General features: G+C 42.6%; 1 protein-coding gene across 4 annotated transcripts; it reads right to left on the reverse strand.

Annotated features, from left to right (window-relative positions):
- Positions 1 to 893: 893 nt before the first annotated feature.
- On the reverse strand, positions 894 to 19,135 carry NFRKB (nuclear factor related to kappaB binding protein). Of its 4 annotated transcripts, none has more exons than XM_023941598.2 (26): positions 19,023 to 19,135; positions 18,237 to 18,377; positions 17,635 to 17,836; positions 17,416 to 17,543; positions 16,168 to 16,342; positions 15,872 to 15,973; positions 15,230 to 15,303; positions 14,742 to 14,826; positions 14,332 to 14,512; positions 14,026 to 14,134; positions 13,363 to 13,489; positions 12,368 to 12,433; positions 11,347 to 11,426; positions 11,222 to 11,262; positions 10,741 to 10,798; positions 9,729 to 9,903; positions 9,300 to 9,406; positions 8,737 to 8,860; positions 8,268 to 8,344; positions 7,419 to 7,639; positions 6,635 to 6,911; positions 5,610 to 5,828; positions 4,478 to 5,254; positions 3,557 to 3,663; positions 2,685 to 2,820; positions 894 to 1,977 (listed from the first exon to the last, which is right to left on the reverse strand). In XM_023941598.2, the coding sequence occupies exons 2-26, from the start codon at positions 18,357 to 18,359 to the stop codon at positions 1,852 to 1,854; spliced, it is 3,897 nt and encodes a 1,298-aa protein (XP_023797366.1). In that variant the 5' UTR covers positions 18,360 to 18,377; positions 19,023 to 19,135; the 3' UTR covers positions 894 to 1,851. The 4 variants fall into 4 exon arrangements, with proteins under 4 accessions (XP_023797366.1, XP_086717476.1, XP_023797364.1 ...); XM_086861350.1 differs by having other exon boundaries at positions 894 to 2,217; XM_023941596.2 differs by having other exon boundaries at positions 10,741 to 10,801.
- Between the last annotated feature and the right edge of the window lie 819 nt (positions 19,136 to 19,954).

Below are 19,954 nucleotides of genomic sequence, written 5' to 3' on the forward strand. Positions count from 1 at the left end.
CAACAGCAAGACACTTAAAATCAGCAGCAACCACCTGAGACACACTAAACTTCTGGGATTAGATGCAGGTTTCTTGTTTTCTTACGCTTAATACTGCCAAAGCCTCCTGTTGTCCAGCAAGAAATTCATAAGGATAGAAATGAAAGGGTCTTCACAATGTAACCAGCTTTCAGCACTTGACTGTAGGTTAATTATTAATTTGTTAATTATGAACAGAACACAGCAGGATTATCTTGATTATGTTTTGAATTTAGAGGCTCTTTCACATAAGCAATAGCAGGAAATTGCTTGTTGCCTCCTTAATTTCTTCTTTTAACTTCACAACTAAAAGGACTTCAGAATGTCCTCCCCTCCCTCACAAACCACCACCTTTCTGCTGGCTCCTGGTTAATAAATGTGCAAAACATGTACAAAACATGACAAAGCAGGACAGAAAACCTTTATCATTCCAAATGGTTCCTGAAGCATATAAACCATAATTCAAGCACTTGCTTTCAAATGCTGACGTGTCCCACCAACTCAGTATTTATATCCAGCCACTTCTTTCCTTACTGAAATATCTGTTTTCCTTCAAAGCTGCCCTGAAGTGCGTTAGATACAGTACAGGAAGATCCACAATCCCAGCCTGAAGCCTAGCAAAAGAGTAACACACACAGAGCTCCAATCACAGCAGTCCTGAACTGTACAATTTGGTTCTTTAAATGTATTATATTCTATAATATGTACCTTGGAGCAAACCACATCTTTAAAAAAAAAAAAGCCTACGAAAAAAGACCAGGTTAAAAAGAACCATCTTACCAAGACGATGGACAGGCTATTAGCCCTTGGCAAGCTGGACAATGACTGTACACAAAACATGCTGTAGAGAACTGAAAGAAGATGGCAGAGATCTGTAAGGCTTTCTATACTTTTATTCTTCTCCCGATCCAACACATCTTCTGATCTCATTCAGCTTCAAGGTCATGTCAGAAAAGTCACAAATTCATCTCCAGTACATGTAAAATTCAAAAATATTTACATAGACAAATAAAACTGCAAAAGTAAAACCAAAACTAATGGCCAGGGTCGTGGGTTACAGTATATCTTCAGAAACCAAGAGACAACAGTTTGGGTGTATTTGAAAACATATTCCAACCTTATAAACCAAAGTATAATTAGTTTCCACTGATAAAAAGGTTTATTTGTTGAGGAAAACTAAAAGAGGATCTTTCTTGTGAACATCCAGCTTTTTCCTTTCCACTACAGTCCCATTTGCTAACAGACTTGTTCCCACAGTGACTTTCTGTATCTCCTCTCCCTCTCCCCCATGGTCACTCACTCTGTTACAGCAAAAGAACACCTTGACTCCCACCTTGTCTTTTACACGGATATGAGTTACAGTAACTCCAGTGCCCTGAGTCACTAAGTAACAGTAGTGACAGCCAGTAAAAGGAGACATCCTCTCCATGATTTTGAAAAGCCACTGAATAACCCTTCCAAGCAACTTTCCCTGCTTAATGAAGATCCAGGATAACTGCTTTGTCTACAACTGAAAATGCACAGGAACTGTATTTGCCGAAAGTCCTTTGGGTGGAAAAAGAACAGGAAGACATTTCTTAAATCATCAATTCCACAGAACCTGGATTTACACATCTGGATTGAAACATCTTATTTTGCAAGTACAGCTTTTTTTTTTCTGTGGAATTTCTACCCGGATATTGCAGTGCTAACCATGGAGAAGCAAGGGCAGAACCCAGTCCAATCCCAAGCCATGGCTGGGGTTAGGCAGCCTCAGGTGGTTGGTTGGTTGGATGGAGGATGACAACAGGCTCAGGGAAGTCCCTGGGAAGTGATCCATGTTCAAAACAGTGCTCACAGCTGATCCTGTGTCTGCTTTGGAGATGGAGCTGTTGTCACAACCACAGTGGACACTGCTTTAGTAGAGCCAGAGACTGTTCCCTGCTGGAGATGGGAGGCTGGAACTGTTTGAATTCGCACCTGCATGAAACGGAAAGAAAAAACTTGTCTCAAGAACAACCTGGTGACACGGTGATTGCACCTGCATTGTGCTCTAGTAAAGTACCTGCTTTCTGCTGCCAACAAAAACTCAGTTTTCAGAACCACACCAAGCACCAAAAGCACTGCCAGAACAGAATCTGTCATAAGATGATCATTCCATCCACTGCCCACATAAGACGGTGACAGGAGATTTCCAGGTTAGAGAGGAAGGCCTGAAAACTAGTTTGAATAAAAACCTGTATGTCAGCTGCTTTTACACATTTTCAGAAGGATCTTCACTTCTACAGACTTGTTACTATCAGCTGTCAATGCAGATTAATTATTTGGAATTTAGGAGCACTATGTTTCCAGACAGAAAAATGGATATGCACAGCAGTTATGTGATTTCTTCAAGGTAAAGTGACCTACAGAAGCCAAAGTACAATGCACTAAGACTGCTGAGTGTATAGAAAATTCCTGACAGGACCTTTTTACATTCGTCATACTGGAAGTGCTTCAAAAACATTTAAAAACTTTATTTGGATGGAAAGAAGGTAAAGGTGATGATTGATTCCATGTGCATAATGCAGACACTAAAACCAAACTGTGTGCCTGTTCTTCCACAACCCCATGTATCCAGTGTAAATCCTCATGGAGATGTTAAGTCATAAAATAGCAAATGGAATGATCATTCTAGGTGCCCTTACCTGCGTGGCTTGGCCTTGCTGCTGCAGCTGCTGTAGTTGCTGTGCAGTCAGAAAACTCACGGGCTTGTTCCCAGCAATCAGTTTAGTCCCTGCTGGCATTGTAGTCAGGATAATATTTCTGCCTAATCCACTGATGCTAAGGAAAAATAATTGTTGAAATGTTAGTAAACAGCACAGCAGGCTTGATCTTTCTAACTCCAAACCATTCTTCAACTGCTAGGAGTTTATAGTTCTACCACATGTTCTAACCATTTTAAGTAGTGTGGTTTTTTTCCCTCCCCATAAAACTGCCAAATACATTAGCGACAAGTTTAATGTCAGTATTTGTAAGTGATAGAGAATTAATTTAGCACACAAATCACACCCATTAACTCTGGACCATGCTGGGTTAGCCTGATCAGACCTGAACACTTCTCAAAGCAGAAAACAGCTGAGCACTTGAAATATTAACTAAAGGAGACACTATCAGAATTTATGGAAGAATAAACAAAAAGCCTTCAATATTTGAATGCCAGAGGAATTCTCACTAAGGCAGTTAACTTCTCTTGAACAGAGAGATGGCTTCAGATTACAGATATTTTCTGGTGTGTTAATTCTTGCTCAAACTAACACTGAACAAAATGAACAGCTGGTTTCAAGGCACAGAATGTCTTTTCTTTGGTGTATTTGCTAGAATTTGTGTCTCAAAATAAATAATGAAAAATTACAATCTCATTGCAGACACCATATCCATTCAGTTTCTTGCAGCTGATGGACCTGTTATCAGACTGCAATCCTATTCCAGCCTCCGCTTGCTAGCTCCCCAGGAACTCACTGAACAGACCTTCCTCAGCCAATTTCTAAAGCAGAACTACAAGATGCAAAGCACTCACTTGGCACCGAGATTGCCCTTGATGATGGGGGCAGTGACCACGCTCTTGCCCTTCACTGGCTGGCTGATCACTGACAGAGGCACTGTGATCCGTGCTGGAAGTTTGCCCTGGGGAATGGGAAGAACAGGTGAGGAGCCATGGGGAGCTCAGCAGAGAAACTGCCTGACAACACTGGCTGTTTTGTGGGAGTCCTGTGAGCAGAAACCAGCAGCAGCTTTGCTGATGAAATCTGTGCTCCAATTCAGGGTCCTTAAAATTCACCTCCCTCTCATTCACTACACAGCCGCCTGAACCCTGAAAATCCACATCAACTTTGCACCATCATGATTTTTATTCTCAGGAAACTAAGTTTAGCTACATAATTTAGTTTTTGTAGCCATGACAGTTTACGGTGCCTTCAGATCTGGGCACTAAAATAGCATTAAAGGGGGAAATTAGTAAAGAAGTGAATACAAGTAACAAGCACTTCTAGTTCTGAATGCTCTGTGATGCCATTCCAAGGGAAATTATTGCCAAAGTGAGGGTCAAGACACAGAGCTGCATGAGGCAAGACTTCAGATATGCGAAGTTTATTTCATTCACTTGCAAGCAGAGATAAGGGAAGTATCTGACTTTTTGGGGGCATTTAGCTGCAATTTGAACACCATGAAATCAGTTGTAGACCCATACCCAGAATACAAGCTGTGGCTGCCCCATCCCTGGAAGTGTTCAAGGCCAGGTTTAGAGCAACCTGATCTAGTGGAAGGTGTCCCTGGTGGGACTGAATGAACTTTAATGGCCTTCACGACTTAAATCATTGTATGACTCTGCTGTATTAATTTGAGTCTCCGTGAATGCAAAGAGCAGTTTTCAGTGTATCATCAGTGTATTTTGGCACCCCCCTTCTTTCCCCACCCCCAGTGAGAGCTCAGCATTACTCACTGCCTGGGATGTAGATACCACTGTGGTGCTGACAGGCACCTGCCGCACAGCCGTGGCTCCTGTGCCGATGGTTATGGGGGTCCCTGCAGCTCCTGAGGCCACAGCAACTGCTTTGGACACTGTGGCACTCACGGTGGGTAAGGAGGTGTGGCCTGTGCCAGCAACGTTCACCGCCGAGGATGATGGCACCTGCTTAGCATGAGTAGCTACAGTGATGGTCTGCCCAGCTTTGGGGGGTATCACCCCCAGCCCCTGCACAATTCTGATTGTGGCGGCTGGCTTGGCCTCCGTGGATGCCACTGTAGTTATGGCTTTGCTCTTCTGATCTGCCACAGTCATGCCCAGGGCAGGCATCAGACGGAAAGCAGAGCTTGTTGGCTCTGCAGTCTTTAAGTCAGGAGTCACTTTAACCACGGTGCCTCCAGCTGGGCTGGAAGAGACAGAAGATACCGTGCTTGTCTTGGCTGGAGACTCAGCAGTCTGGACAGGGTTGGATGTCACATGCAAAGTTGCAGAGATGCCTTTCCCACCAGCACTGCTTCCCGCAGCTGCTGTGAAGAGGTCCTGAGTCAGTTTGACAGTAGTGACTTGTGACTTGGCCAGGGTGGCCATCATGTCTGGAGTGATGCGCAGCACTGTCTGTCCCTTTGCATCTGTGGTGATGGAGGACGGGGGCAGGCGCAACACGTCCTTCCCTTGGATCCGAAAATTGGTTGCTGTGAGTGGGATGCCACTTCCAGCCTGGGTCTTCATGCCAAGTTGTCCTGTAATAGCCACCTGGGAGAGATCAGAGAAATGGTTCTGTCAAACTAGGACAAGGTCCAAGGCACACTCAAAGCAGAACTTCCCAACAGGATGATGTTTGCTTCCACTAGAATGAAAGTGGACTAAGATTAGCACTCACTACATTACTAAAAATGGTTCTGGTTGTGTATCAGATGGCATTCCCAATCCCATCTGAAATAAGAAATTTTTGTGGGGCTGGTTTCTTTTCCAAAAAAAATGAAGGAGAGATCACTAAAGAACCTGCACAAACACATTTCACCTGTATGTGGAAACAGGGCTCAAACACACAAAACCAGCACTGCGTCAGGTCGTGGAGCCCAGTTCTTTGTCTCTCCCTCCCTCTCACCTGCTTGATGATGTTCTGGCCAGCCACGTTCTGAATGACAGTGGTGGAGGAGGTGCTGGCAGCAGAACTGCCTGGAGAGCTGGTAACCGGCTTCACAGCAGGGCTGGGCACTGCAGGCAGCCCTGTCACACTGATACCTGCCTGGCTGGCCATGGAGCTTCCTGCTCTCGGCACCTGCACGGGGCTACTTTGAGCTTTTACAGGCAGAGTCATCACAGCCTACAGAAGAGAGGAGGAAGACTATGAGCAGACTACCACAGTAGGACTGGTCTAGTATTATTAATTATTAAATCATTATTATTTAAAATATTATTAATAATAATTATTATTAATAATCACTATTAATAATCACTATTAATTATTAATTAACTATTATTATTAATAATTAATAATTATTATTAAATATCTAGTATCTACTAGAATTCTTCTTGTATTGTGCCTTAGCTTGCGAGTTCAGAGGAGTTCATGAGAATTCCCTTGCAAGGATTCCAACTGCTTGGAATTGTACTGAGGCGGGTGTCAGTATCTTTTTCCAGGTAGCAAATGGCAGGACAAGAGGAACTGGCCTCAAGTTGCACCAGGGAGGTTAACTTTGATATTAGGAATTTATTTTTTTCCCAGAAAGGGTTGTAAAGCATTGGAACAGACTGTCCAGGGTAGTGGTGGAGTGACCATCCCTGGAAGTGCTCAAAAAAATGCATGAATGATGCACTTGAGGATATGGTTTAGTAGTGAACATGGTGGTATTGCTGTGTTCATGGCTAGACTTAATGATCTTGACAGTCTTTTCCAAGCTTAACGATTCTGTGATTCTAAGTTCTATGGATTTTTTGTTATGCACAATTTAATGATGCCAGGTAACTAGGTGAAAAACAGCACTGAACAGTATTGCATAAGTAAAACTGTTTCTGTGCTCTTGCCTGCAGTTAGTACATGCTCCGAATGAGCACCAAATGCCTGTGCATCACATCAAAACACTGCAAGTCAGATCAGATGTCAGAGCTACTCTACCCCTTCCAACTCACCTGAGGGAGCACTTTGGTTTGTGCAGATGTAGCTGGAACACGGACTTGAGGCACTGATGTGGGCTGCTGCTGCTGCTGGGTGACCACTGGGGCTTGCTGGGACACGGCTGGGAGACTGGCTTGGGCAGTGACCACGCGGACCTGTGGCAGGCCTGAGGAGCTGCTGTGACTCACCACACGCGGGGTGGGCACTGGCCCTGGCTGCACCTGTGAGCTCTGAGCTGGGGACAGCAACGTCCCCAGCTGGGGCATGGTGGGGGAAGACACGAGGAGAACACTACAGAAAAGACAGAGCCAGTAGGTCAGAGAAGATGTAGGAAATTCACACAATCACAGAATCACTGAGGTCAGAAAAGACCTCTGAAATCATTGAGTCCAACCTGTGACTGATCCCCACCTTGTCACCCAGCCCAGAACACTGAGTGCCATGTCCGTTTGCTCCTTGGACAACTCCAGGGATGGGGACTCCACCAGCTCCCTGGGAAACCTCTTTCAATGTCTAATCACACTTTCTGTGAAGAAATTCCTCCTGATGCCAAACCTGAACCTCCCCCGGCACGGCTTGAGACTATGGCCTCTTGTCCTGTTGCTGTTTCCTGGGCAAACAGTCCAACTCTCATCAGCCTCCAACCTCCTTTCACGGAGTTGTAGAGAGTGATAAGGTCACCCCTGAGCATCCTCTGCTCCAGGCTAAATAACCCCAACTCCTTCATTACTGAATTATACAAATTACTGAAAAATAGCCAGCAGCATTCCTAAGTGACATAGGGGACAGAAGCAGTACCTCTGGCTGGGTTTTGCCGTCTCTGACCCAGCACCAGATACACTCTTGCTGACTGCAGACACTGGTGGAGGTGAGATGGGTGTTGCAGGCAATGCAGGTGCAGTTGGTGTCACAGGAGTCACAGGAGTTGGTGGCATGCTGGAGTCACTGAGGCTCAGATGACTAGGCTCTGCTGTGCTGGTGGGGAGGGCTTTCACAGCGCCCTCCTTACTACTTGACTTCTACAAAGAAACCACATCCAGCATCACAAAATCTGGGGTTGATTGCTGCACCCTACCGTAGGCTGAGCACTTCAACCTGAGCTCTGTACGGTGGTGACTGACACCTTGCTGCCAAATCCTGAAATCAAACATGACTGTCTGCCTTTCCCCAGCTGCAGCCATGGATGAATTGGTGTGCTTTGCTGCTCCTGCTCTCAGGGAAAAGTGCACCTCAGTTGTGACAAACATTCAGAACATGCAGGTTTCCACCTTGGTTAATGTGCCAATAGACAAGTACTTCACACATATTTAATATCAGACATGGAAACCCTGACAGCTTCAGCACTGCAAGGGAGAGAACAGATGTGTTCCATGCACTCTGTTACAAATTGACCTCAAAACTAGCTCTGAAAGACCATCCCTTTGATAGGGAGCACAAATAAGAGGATAGCAGCAGAAGCTGGGTGGAGGAAAAGTTCCCTCTCTCCCTCTTAATTTTGTGCACTGACATTCATATACATTATGAACTGCTAACTCAAACATGGTAATTTTCATCACCTGCTATGGATGAAGATTTATGGATTACATTAAGACTAATGTTCTTCTCAATCCCAAAAACAGCTGTGCAACCCTGAGCAAAGAAATCTACCATTTTAGCTGGAGGTTTTGGCTTCTGAAGAGCTTTCTTGGCCTTTGCTGCAGCAGCTTGAGCGTGATGGATCCGTTCTGCAAGGACAAATTAATGGTTATAGCTCCTGAACACCAGCAAACTGATTTACGGAAGACACTAAGTAAGAGCTGCAGTCTTCTTCAGACAAGGAATTAAACACACACGGTCATGTAACAGTGTGAAGAAAAACATCTAGTAAATTAGCCAAACAGGCTGAAAATAAGACACATAAGAACACACATCTGCAGTTTTTTGCACATGGGATGGTATTTTTTAAACAAATGCTTCAAAGTGACACACTGCTCTCCAAGACTGGGTTTAAGTGCTGAAGGGCTGACATGAGCAAACTGACTAGAAAAAAAACAACAAACTAGACTGACAAATTCGTGTTCATTATCCATCTTTATAAACATTTTTAATTCTTAAGATATGACCAAACTGGGCTTACCAAACTCTTCCTCACTCCTGTCCCGGTGCAGGTAGATCCACAACTTCCGTCCAATATCGTATTTCACACAGGGATCTTTCTCATAATGCAATCGGTCCAGAGCACCACTAACGACAGTGTTAACCTGAAGTTCAGAATTCACAGATTACAAGATATGCCTCATTGGACTAGCCAAAGCTGATGAATAGAAAAGTGATCCTATTTAGTATAAAACCTGAGTAAGCTGTGAGCAATCTCCATCTGAGTGAGAACTGACTGAGGGCTGATGTTGCAGCACAGGATAGCATTTGCCACCTTGAGTTAAATGGAGCTTCCACCAAGGCTCTGAAAACTGACTGTTCCTCAATCTAAAATGTGAGCAGCTCTATGACAGTGTTTACTCTGTGGCTTTCCTAGATACTTTTTCATCATCCAAAGTTGGTGCAGATTTGCAGCAGCTTGCCACAGTAGTACACAGCTCCCTTCTGCTCATCACAGCAGCATAAAAACTATTAGCCCTACTGCCTGGGTCCATGCAGTGTATTTTTATGAGAATCTGAGGGCAGACATGACATCCAACTTACCTGAGCACTTGTGACATCTGGAGCTAGGAACTGGGAATCTTTGAGCAGCTCACAGATTTCAGCTCGAGTTCCCTCTCCATTAGGAAGGCGAGCAGCAGCATCACGAACTGAAACACGAAACTAGAGCTTAAACTTCAGCTGTAACTGGGCATCAGTACTCAAGTACTCCATATCGTGCTCCAGATACGTTTTGGGACTGCTCTCACAGTGCCTACTTACTCACTAAAATCTAGCTCCTAAAATCCCTCAAAAATATGAGGAGAGACTATAAAGGATCATTTTAAAGTACATCAACTGTGCCGTCTGTGCTAATAGCAGTGAACTTGGGGAACAGCATTCAACCCCAATGTAGATTCCTAAAGTAGTTGTTTGAGGGGCCAGAGGAATGGCCTTCTTCTTTAAAAAGTTTTTTTTTGGCTATGACCTTACCAAGGGACAAAATGGTGACATATGCTGGTCTGTCTGAGCGCAGGAGAGAATGTTCCCGGGCTTTGTTTAAGGAGGTTTCCTTGTCAAATACCCCCTTCACAGGACCAACAACTGACTCGAAGCCATGCATCCGGAAGGTGAAAGCTTTGTGGGGCTGGCTGTAACGGTAACGCTCCTGGAGGTGGACACAAGAGTATTGACTTTACCAGGAAACATACAGCAAAGCCTTATGCTATATTACAAGGTAAGTTGTTATCATTCTCTAGAGAAAACCTTTTTAAACTAAAGGCTCAAATACTGCTATATAAACTTATTTTGGATCAAGAAAATCACAAACTACTTCATGCAAAATACGATGCTCCTAAGAAAAGTGTGCAGGTACAACACATTCACAATCAAGCAACTGTACAGACTAGAGAGGTGCCAGAAATACAAGCAATACACCTTCTGTTTCCTTCCCCTTCGTCCTTGTATCTGGCTAAAGAGACATTTCCAAAATTTAACTTATAAATTCTGTTGGGCAGACAGCACATGGAGAGAAGGGAGAAGAATGCCCATCATGTGTTTTCCCTCTAATTCCCACTTGCATCTACTACAGACAAGATAACTAAGTGGATGGGTGCACTTACTGACACTAATTTTCACTTGCACACATACATGCCCAAAAAATAAAGAGACAAGTCGTCCTCTGATGGCAGGGGATGGAAAAGGAGACAGTGGGGTTGGCACAACCAACTGACACTAACAATTTCGTTAGTTTTATCCAATTACTTTTTACCAAATTAATTTTACCCACTGGAAATACTGATGGTTTTGAAACAAGCAGCTAGGCTACGTCATTAGCAAGTTTTATGCAAGGCCAAGATACCAACTTCATGGCAGAAGCAACATACCAATTCTTCACATTAACTATATTTGTGTAAAGTATAAAGCTGCCATCCCACACAAATCCTGGTAGTTTAGTGGCCAACTGTTTTAGCAAGTGCTTTTAAAATGAAAATTGTCTTCTTACCTGCTCTTGAAACACTCGTTTCTCCTCTCCAGTGCTAGGCCGGACTACATAGTCAGTCCTTCTGAAACAAAGGAACCTTCAGTTCAGAGCACAACAAGCCTACAACTGTCCCAAAAGATGAATCCCCTCATCCTTCTGCAAATTGTTCTGAACAAATTCTGAATGTATTTATAGTAACAAAAGTAAGCCCTGCAGAGATCTTAAAATATGCTATGTGCACTACCCAAAGGCAAGCAAGGACTATAAATCTCATTAGCAGAACCTAAGCTAGATTGCAGCTTTGCTCTAATAATATATGTGAACTTGGATAAAATCAGTCGACTTCTTGAAGTCCAGTTACTGCATTTATAAAACCAAACTATCACATTTTCTCCGGCCCCATGATGTAAAATTGTTTTATTTTAAGATCCAGAGGCACAAGGCCTAAACCTCCCAGCTTCAGCAGCACTACAAAGGCTTTCAAGCAGTGTTACACACTTACACTCTGGGCAGTGGCATGGCATCCAAGCTGTCTTCATTTTCCTATTGAGAAAGAGAGAAATGTCAGTGTTGGGTAGAACACAGTCAGGTTTTGTGCCCCTAGAAGGTGATTTTTGTCTGACTCACTTTGAAAAAAGTCTGGTCTTTAGTCTCCAACCAGAGATGAAACAGTGCTGCCAGTTCCTTCTCATGATCTTGGTAACTACCTAGTAAGAAATCATGAAAATGTAAAAACAGAAGTCTTTTAATTCTTAGGAAGCCAGCTTCTTTTAATTCCCAGTCCTCTCCTGTTCCCTTCCCTCCTTGATGCATCACCAGTCACAGATGTTCAAACTGCAATATTTAAACAACTCCAGGCTTAGGAAATGCTAAATCCTAGTGATTCTCCTGTGCTGGTACAAACGATGGTGCTTCAACTCTGAGCACAGAAGGCAAGATGCTGTTCGGGACACAGTCACCTGTTCACATTGTCCAAAGTAATCCCAATTACTGAATCCATGAGCAGAAACACTTGCCTACATAACCTCTACCAAGAACTCTGAAAGGGATCAGAGGAAAAGCTTCCTGGCTCCAAATATCTGCAAATATGATCACTAGAATCACCATTATGATCACTAGAATCACCATAGTTAAGAATGAAAAATTCTGTGTAGTAATTAAAGGAATGAACATAAGCACAAAACATCTGTAATTCAATCAGTATGAGTTCATTGATCATCAATTTGGTCTTTGATTCCCACTTTTGAAAATGAGAATAGTATCAGTTTGCTCTGCAGAGAAGCTTAATTCCTTTGCAATTTTAATAATTACTAATTACTCTGAAACATCCAAAGTATGCTCAAGAGAAGGGAAAATATGAAGGTGTTCAGACAAATTTGAAGGCTGACAAACATGGTTAAGTCAGCAACAGAAAGAAATACAGCCCAGTGTCCTTGTTTATGCTCTGCTGCTGATACTGATGTCATGTGAACACCTCAAATTCAAAACACGCATTAACTCAGCTAGAAGAAAAGAAAGTGTCTAACCATGGAATTAACAGCTCTGTTTGTGTTTCTCTCCAGGCTGCAGCAAGACGAAAAGTGAAGTCCTGAAGAAAACAACAAACCTTTACTATAGTACACGTCATAGAAGAACACAAGGTACTCACCAAGCAATTTCCACTGCTGAGTTTTTTCTTTGAATTCAACAAAAGGTGAGAAGCTGGAAGGAGCATCTACAATGACAAATGTGCATGTCAGGGACATTATAAAATTGTCCAACCTCAAAATCCTACACTGGTAATGCAAACTGTCATGTTAAAGACTCAGATTGACAGATGGAGCATTTTAAATTATTATGTAAGTGCATCTCTAAATTTATCCTTGTCCAAAGGGAAACTGAGCATCTCAGAGTATAAGGGCAACCACAAGGAAAGAACAGAACAGGATAATGAGCCTTCCAACAACAGGCTGTCAGCTGAGAGCCTGTTCCTGCTGTTCACCATGTTCAGACCTGCTATTTAGTGCACTGGGATGAAAAAATTGCCTGTTGAGAACTTTATCTTCAATCTGAAGAAGAAAAAGAAATATAGGCCCCAGGGACTGTTATTGAACAGTGAAAAAACATGGGGCTCATGGGAACAGAACTTGGGATTTACAGTACTCATCAGCATTATGGACAGTATGCTGCAAGGCCACCACAATCTATTCTGTCTCTATCTTTAAAACTTCCCACTAAGCAAATCAGAACCACAGAATAATTCAGTTTGCAAGGAATGACTAAACTCAGCTGGTCCAAGCCCAAGGTGGGCCAACCTCATGTTTCATTGGATTTCTCAGGGCATTATCTAGTTCATTCTTTATTATCCCCAAAGACAACTACAACTTCACACTGTGGGGGAAGAGACTAATTCCTTCCTGCTTCAAATACCTCGCCTGAAGGTAAGATCTAAACTTGGGAATCATGCTGGGTCATATCTACTATCCACATGCAAAACAAGTCGACCACAATCAAGACATGTCAGCCAAACAGCCTGTAACAGAAATGCTGCCAGCAATACAGGGATTTATCGTGGTGATGAATGAAAAGATGAGCTATTATGCAAACCAGCACTGACTACAACAGAGGAACAAGCATCATTAGTATTTTTACATCTCTTCTTACCTCTGCTGTCGCCTGCCAAATACTGCAAGGCAGGTAAAACTAATTCAGACCAATTAGGGGCAAAGGAAAACCAGTTATTTAGTGCACTGGCATGAGAAGATTGCCAATCAAGAACTTTATCTTCAAGCTGAAGAGGAAAAATAAGTATTTTATTAATGATCTCATACTTCAAACTATGACTGTCTTCACAGAAACTAAACCAGCTGAATGCATGCAGGGAACAAAAAATGAATTATTATGTAAAAGTACTTTTACAAAAATGTATACATATACTACATAAAATTATATAAATATATACAACAAGAAAGTATATTACTATGTATGTGAAATAATCACCTGACTTTTTCAAGCAAACACTGCACCAAAGAAGGGGAAAACACTTAACCATCTCTGCCCTTAATATATAAAACATACCTAACCATGATCTATAGAACGGATATGGAAAGACTCACAGATTCAACTGACTAAACTCATGAAACATGTTAAAACCAGAATGTGGTAGCACTCCCACAAGGTTTAATTTCTTTAATATGTAATCTAAATCTTATTAAAATTTACAGCAAACTAAGTCTGGGGAAAAATCACTATTACAAAGGTATAAGCTCCTCTATTCTTTGATTTTGCTTCCTGCAAAGATTTCCAGATAAGTGGGTGGCTGCTTACCACAGAGAGAGTAGCAGGTCCTTCCACAAACAGTATCTCCAAAAGAAGGAAAAAGAAGCTGGATGATATTTCATTTATTTCAAGGCATGGTTTCATATCTTCAAGAGGTCTTCAAATGAAAGAGAACACAAGCAGAGTAAATTCTCTGAGAAATATTCACCTCCATATACAAAGTTGAACACCACGAATTTCACACATCCCAAACTGCACAAAAACACAACCTGCAAAAGTCCCACAAAAATGTGAGCTGAAACATGCTCTATTTTCCATCCATGCAAGGTATTCAGGGCCCTCTAAAGCACTTACTCCTCTTTGATAGACGACAGAGGGAGAGGGGAAAAATTCTGAGACACTGATGTAAGTCCATCTGCATTCCCAAGAGAGTCAGCCAAATCTTCCACCTCAGATTTAATAATTTTCGGCTTCTTTTTTTTCTTATCTTCCTTGTCCTTCACCTTTTTCTTGAGGGTCACAAGGTCAAATAAGGCTTTAGATATGATAGAAGTTAAAAAGAATAATTAGACAGCTTCTCATTATATCTAAATGAGAGTCATAAACTATTTAAGTATGTATCTAGAAATTGTGTGCATTCGTTTACACCTCAATCATTCCACCTTCCCAGCTGTTGTCATAAATCGTTATTTTTCCCCTCAACAGAAAACCTTTAGTTTATAAACCAACATATATGAAATGGAAGAGGCAAAGGATCCACGGACTTGCTAAGGAACCTTTCCTTCCGGCATTCACTCGAGTCATGATGTCCTCAAGGGTCAGGTCTGTCGTGACTAGGTCAGGGTGATCCTACACAGGACAATGGGAGAGAAATTAAACTGAGAAAGGACAAAGTGTTAAGACAGCAACAAGGTGAAAATGTACCCAAGTACTAAAATGCACCAAACTTAACCAGGATCAGCTTATTAAACCATTTACTGCAATAAAAGTCTTCTAACCCTGACATCCAAAATTTTGTCTCCCCAAAACATGTAACTAAAATTATAAAATCCTTCTATCCAGATAAACATGGCCAGGAGCTGCATCTATATGCTGACAATTGAACCCAGGTTAGAATAAAGGGCTGATGGGTGGGTGCACAGAAAAAATAGCAATCATTTTGTCACCCAGAAGTACCCTGATCTTCATGGCAAGAAATAAAACCTTCAAAGATAAAATCTGGTCCCATCCCCAAGACTTTTTGACATCTTACAGGCTGACGTTTTCGTTTCTCATGGTGCTTCTTCAACATCATCTTTAAATCACTTTCCCCAAGTTCTATCTTGTCTGCAATGAAAAAAATTATTTTCAGAGTTTTCCACTATTGTTACTTTCCATGCTTCTTAGAATGCCATTTTCTATCCATTTACACTTCCATCAATCTCCAAATTTCAGTAACTGATTTCTCCATATAAGAATTTCATTGGTTGATTGATTGATTGATTGATTCATTCATTCCAATGTTTCATTCAGTCAACAGATTTCACTGCTGATGCAAGAATGAAAGAGAAAAGAAGCCAGAAACCAGTTTGAAGAGTTTGCAGAATTGATTACAGTCACTTTAGGGGGGATTCTCAAGTATTTTGAACTGGACTATGCTAATGCTTCAACCACTAAAGACAAAATACAACAGAGGAATCAGTAGTATTACAGAAATTATGACACTTGTGTTCAAATACTGGCCTTGAAAGAAGAAAAAGATTAAACTGGGAAAAGAGCCAACTGTTGTGGATACTGCAAAAATGAAGCACTACAAGATTTCCCATCAAACAACAGATTTTAAAAGTGATTTCTTTCAGGGTCTCAAGGTAATTCTCCCCCCTTTACCCATACCGACCCCTTGTTTGGTTCTCACCTGCAGTTTTCATGTCCAAGGTTGACAATGTGGGGATCACTCTGAGGGGAACTGGTGGACTTGAACAACGTGCTGGAGAACTTGGAGGCCAAGAGATTAAATCTAAAAGAGAGATATAAATTTACTTCTGCAAGACCCATCACCAATCTGTATAACTATTACCATGCGTTTATTAGATCCCAGCCAGTGGAAGTAGAGCTCAGAATCCAATTTTTTAGCAAAGGCTCTGTCCCCACGTCAAAAATGTGTCTTTTTCCATTCATACCTGGAGTCTTTAGTTCAGCCCAGGGCATTACCTTCTTCATCAGAAGACAAGGCAGTGTCTCCACACTCCTCTTTCACTTCTCTCAGGATCTTCAAGTATCGCCTGTGTGTCCGTCTGTCTCGTTCTTCTGAGTCGTATGTCGGTGGGAAGTGCTTTCTCCTTAGGGTCATGTCAGGGCCTCCTTTCCTGGCTAATTCCAGCAAGTGCTGAAGGGAGGGATTCATGTGACATGTCAGCTACAGTGCTGTAAGCCAGGACAGATAAGCCCAGCTCAGATACTTCCAGCAAGGTTACCATGCAGTGCCATCAGCACCTCAGATTCTGTACAAGGATCATTATTTGCCACACACAGGATTTTAAACCAAGCATTTTAGACCATCACTTAAAGGGGAGGGAAAAAAAACCAGGTGAAATTCCTACACCCTCTTCTGCACACATTTTATGCGGACTGTTGAGAAGAACTTAAATCATTGGTGTAAGGGGTGGTTTCCACACAAATATATGACAACAACATAGTACACTGTCTCTATTCGAAAAGAAAAAAAAAATTACCTCTCACAGCTACAGAGGAAATAACTTCCTATGTATTCCATATTGCTGCCCAATGAAGTTGTGGATGTCCCCTCCCTGGAAGTGTTCAAGGCCAGGAGCAACCTGGTCTAGTGAAAGGTGTCCTTGCCCATGGCAGGGGATTGGAATGAGATGAGCTTTAAGGTTTCTTCCAACCCACACCATTCTGGGATTCTCTATTTCCCACAACATTGTAGGGCATTTTATAAAGACAGACTTTCTTCTACATCCCTACATGATTAAGTGTAATGAAAGATAAATGAGCAACAAACACATTTCAACTGGCAACAATTTGAGAAATATCCATATGATAAAATATCCATAGAGGAAGACTTTACCAGGGATTTGCAGGCATGAGAATCAGAGTTTTGGATCTACATTTTTTCCAACTGCATTTAGCAACTTACTTGTTTCAGAAATGGTAAACAAACAATGGCAGAATGACTTGTTAACAAAAGATTAAGTTGTAAAGGGGAAAATGCAGGAAGCGGGGAGGAGATGGACATGAAAAGAGGACAGTTACACACAAGTGAGAGCTATGAGAGTTACAATCTGAAATCTGTAAATATAGCAATGGGTCTGGAGTTCTCTCTGGGCCACTGGAAAATCCAGAAGCATTACTCATTCACTTAATCAAAGGAAAGGCCTCAGAGAACGGCACCAAGACACTTTTTATAAAAACAAGTTATTCATCCCAGAGCACACTCACATTGCGGGAAGCGAGGATCTGCTTGAGCAGCCTGTAGAAGTACTGCTGCTGGGCACTCAGGTAGCGCTTGTACTGCGACTTGTAACAGAGCTGCCGGTACTTCACCACCTCAGGATTGAAGTGCCCATCTGTAACAAAGACAAAACACACACCTGGGTTTTCAGCTGCTAGCTGTGAACTCACCCCAAACCTGCAGGGAAGCTCATGAGGCTGACTGACCCCGGAAGAGTTTCTGGGCAATGTGCAGTGGGTTCCCAAATCGAAAGTTCTCCCCACTGAACAGTGCTGAGATGAGCTTGTTCTGATGCTCTCGGTTGTTCTCAGGGAAGTGAGGCAGGAATTTTTTTAGGTGGTCTTGCTGCTCATCTGTCAGGACCTCCTGCCACGTTGACAAGCTGACAACCTCAAAGAAGATCTCAGGCTAAAGAAAGCAAGAAACAACAGTAAAGAAAATGCAGCCACGTCTTTGACCATTTTCTAGCCCTTGATGCTTTTTAAGTAACTCCAGCCATGAGACAGTATTTTATGAAACACAGGAAACAACAGAGCATAAAAAGGAAAGGTCAAGAAATCGATACTACTAACAAGAAAATAAATTCAAAGCTTGTAACAATCTTCTTAAAGGCAATTTAAAAACAATAAGAATGTAACAAAACTGATTTAAAAGACATTGTCCTGTAATCAAAGACATTTTTGACACTTTTTCCAAGGCAGTCAGAAACGCCTCCTCTTTTCAGTTTGCTCTGTAAGCCCCAAAAGGAAGTTAAACACATCATTTATATAGAGGTTATGATAAGGTGAGGTGTCTCAGCACTACTCACATCCTCCAGGAGGTCCTCGGGCAGACTGACCCGTGTGGTGCCCAGCATGCAGTCCTCCATGATCCGTGCACAACTGCCCTCCAGCTCCAGGGGGTCTGTGAGCATGTGATCCAGGGAATCCATCCTCCGCCTCTCCTGCTCCTGGACAACGACAGCAAAACCCTCAACAAACAGAAATCCCAATCCCAGATACATCCATCCTGATGTAAGGAGTGATGGATGAGCCACCTTTGATGGGTGGTTGTTTAAACAGAAGCTATAGAGTTGGCCTGCAATATCTCTATACATGCATAGCAAGGTTGTGCATATATACATGTATGTACGTATATATATATACACACATAAGTACACACACACACACGTATATATATATTTATATACATCTATGTAGAAAGTACATATATAGATCTATAGAAACATTTACTCTTCAATTACAACACAATGGAGAAGTGCTTTTCCAGGCAGGTAGACTGGGAAGTACAGCTGACCCATCTCACTTTCCTTCCCACCTGCAGGAACTGTTCTCAACACTGCTAAACACCAGGACAGACTACATATAAATCCTGAAAGCGGTTTAAATGCGCAGAACCGAAGGTCAGGTCTAAGGTGGGGTTTGTCTAAGGCTGAAGGTGTGACAGGGCCAGGAGCCCCGTCCCCTCCGGCACGACACAGCCAGGCCTTCTGAGCTGCAAAGAAACCCATGAAACACGCAAAATAAAGGAAAGGGCGATAAAAAAACCTCTAAAAAACGGGTGGAACAGCGAAGAAAACAGATTTATTTCATACCCCTCACGCGGCCCGGCCGAAGGCGGAAGGCGGCGGCGCTGCCGCGCCTGCGCGAACGCCCCACCGCACTGCGCCTGCGCACGGCCCCGAGTCGCGACAGGCCGCGATAGCGCAGTTGCAGGGCGTTTAAGTGCCCCTAAAAATGCGGTAATTATGAAATGCTGAAGCCGCCTATCAGTCGCAGATTTATAGGGCTTGACTGCAGCCCGGTTCAGTGGATTAGTCATTGAGATGATATGTTAATATAACAGTGAAGTGTTGAAAAGGCTGAAGATTTTAAATTTTAATGCAGCAAATTTTAATACAGCAAATAGAGGTTCTTCCTGGGTCTCCACGCCTTTACCCACTGCCAACCCCCTCCAAGGACTCACATTAACGGCTTCCAGAATAACAGTAATTCAATAAAATCTTGACAGGTTAAGGTTCAGGATTGCAGGTGACAGTACCTGACAGCAAAAACGTGTTTAAAGCAATGTACAATCTCTAATCCGTGACAAAACCTGGCCCACGGTAAATCACAGAGTGTAGATCTTACTCAATGAGCAAGAGACAGATTCAGCGCAGAAGTTACGGTGGACTCTTCTCTAACTTCTCCCTGTTTTTAACTTGTTCAAATACTTCTTTACATTGAGGTGGAGCTTGAGTGGCTTGAGTCACACATCTTAGTGAGCGATGGTCATACCTTGGGAGTGGATATGTCAGAATAGTACCTGAGGTAACCCTGGGATGGGGACATGAGTCAAAACCTAGAGGGATTCTGTCATGGTTTGTTGATCCAATGGCCATCATCCTTATCTCCCTCAGTTTTCAGATGATGTGCAGCTAATCAGCTAGAAAGTGCTACCTTTTAAATTGAAAAATAGTTTTGAAAATTTCTTACTTTGCAAGGCCTGTTTGTTTCAACAGAAACACAGGGGCTCCACTCCACTCTC

Source organism: Cyanistes caeruleus, chromosome 23 (assembly GCF_971803275.1).
Source record: "Cyanistes caeruleus chromosome 23, bCyaCae1.hap1.1, whole genome shotgun sequence".
In the NCBI taxonomy this organism is placed as follows: Eukaryota; Metazoa; Chordata; class Aves; order Passeriformes; family Paridae; genus Cyanistes; species Cyanistes caeruleus.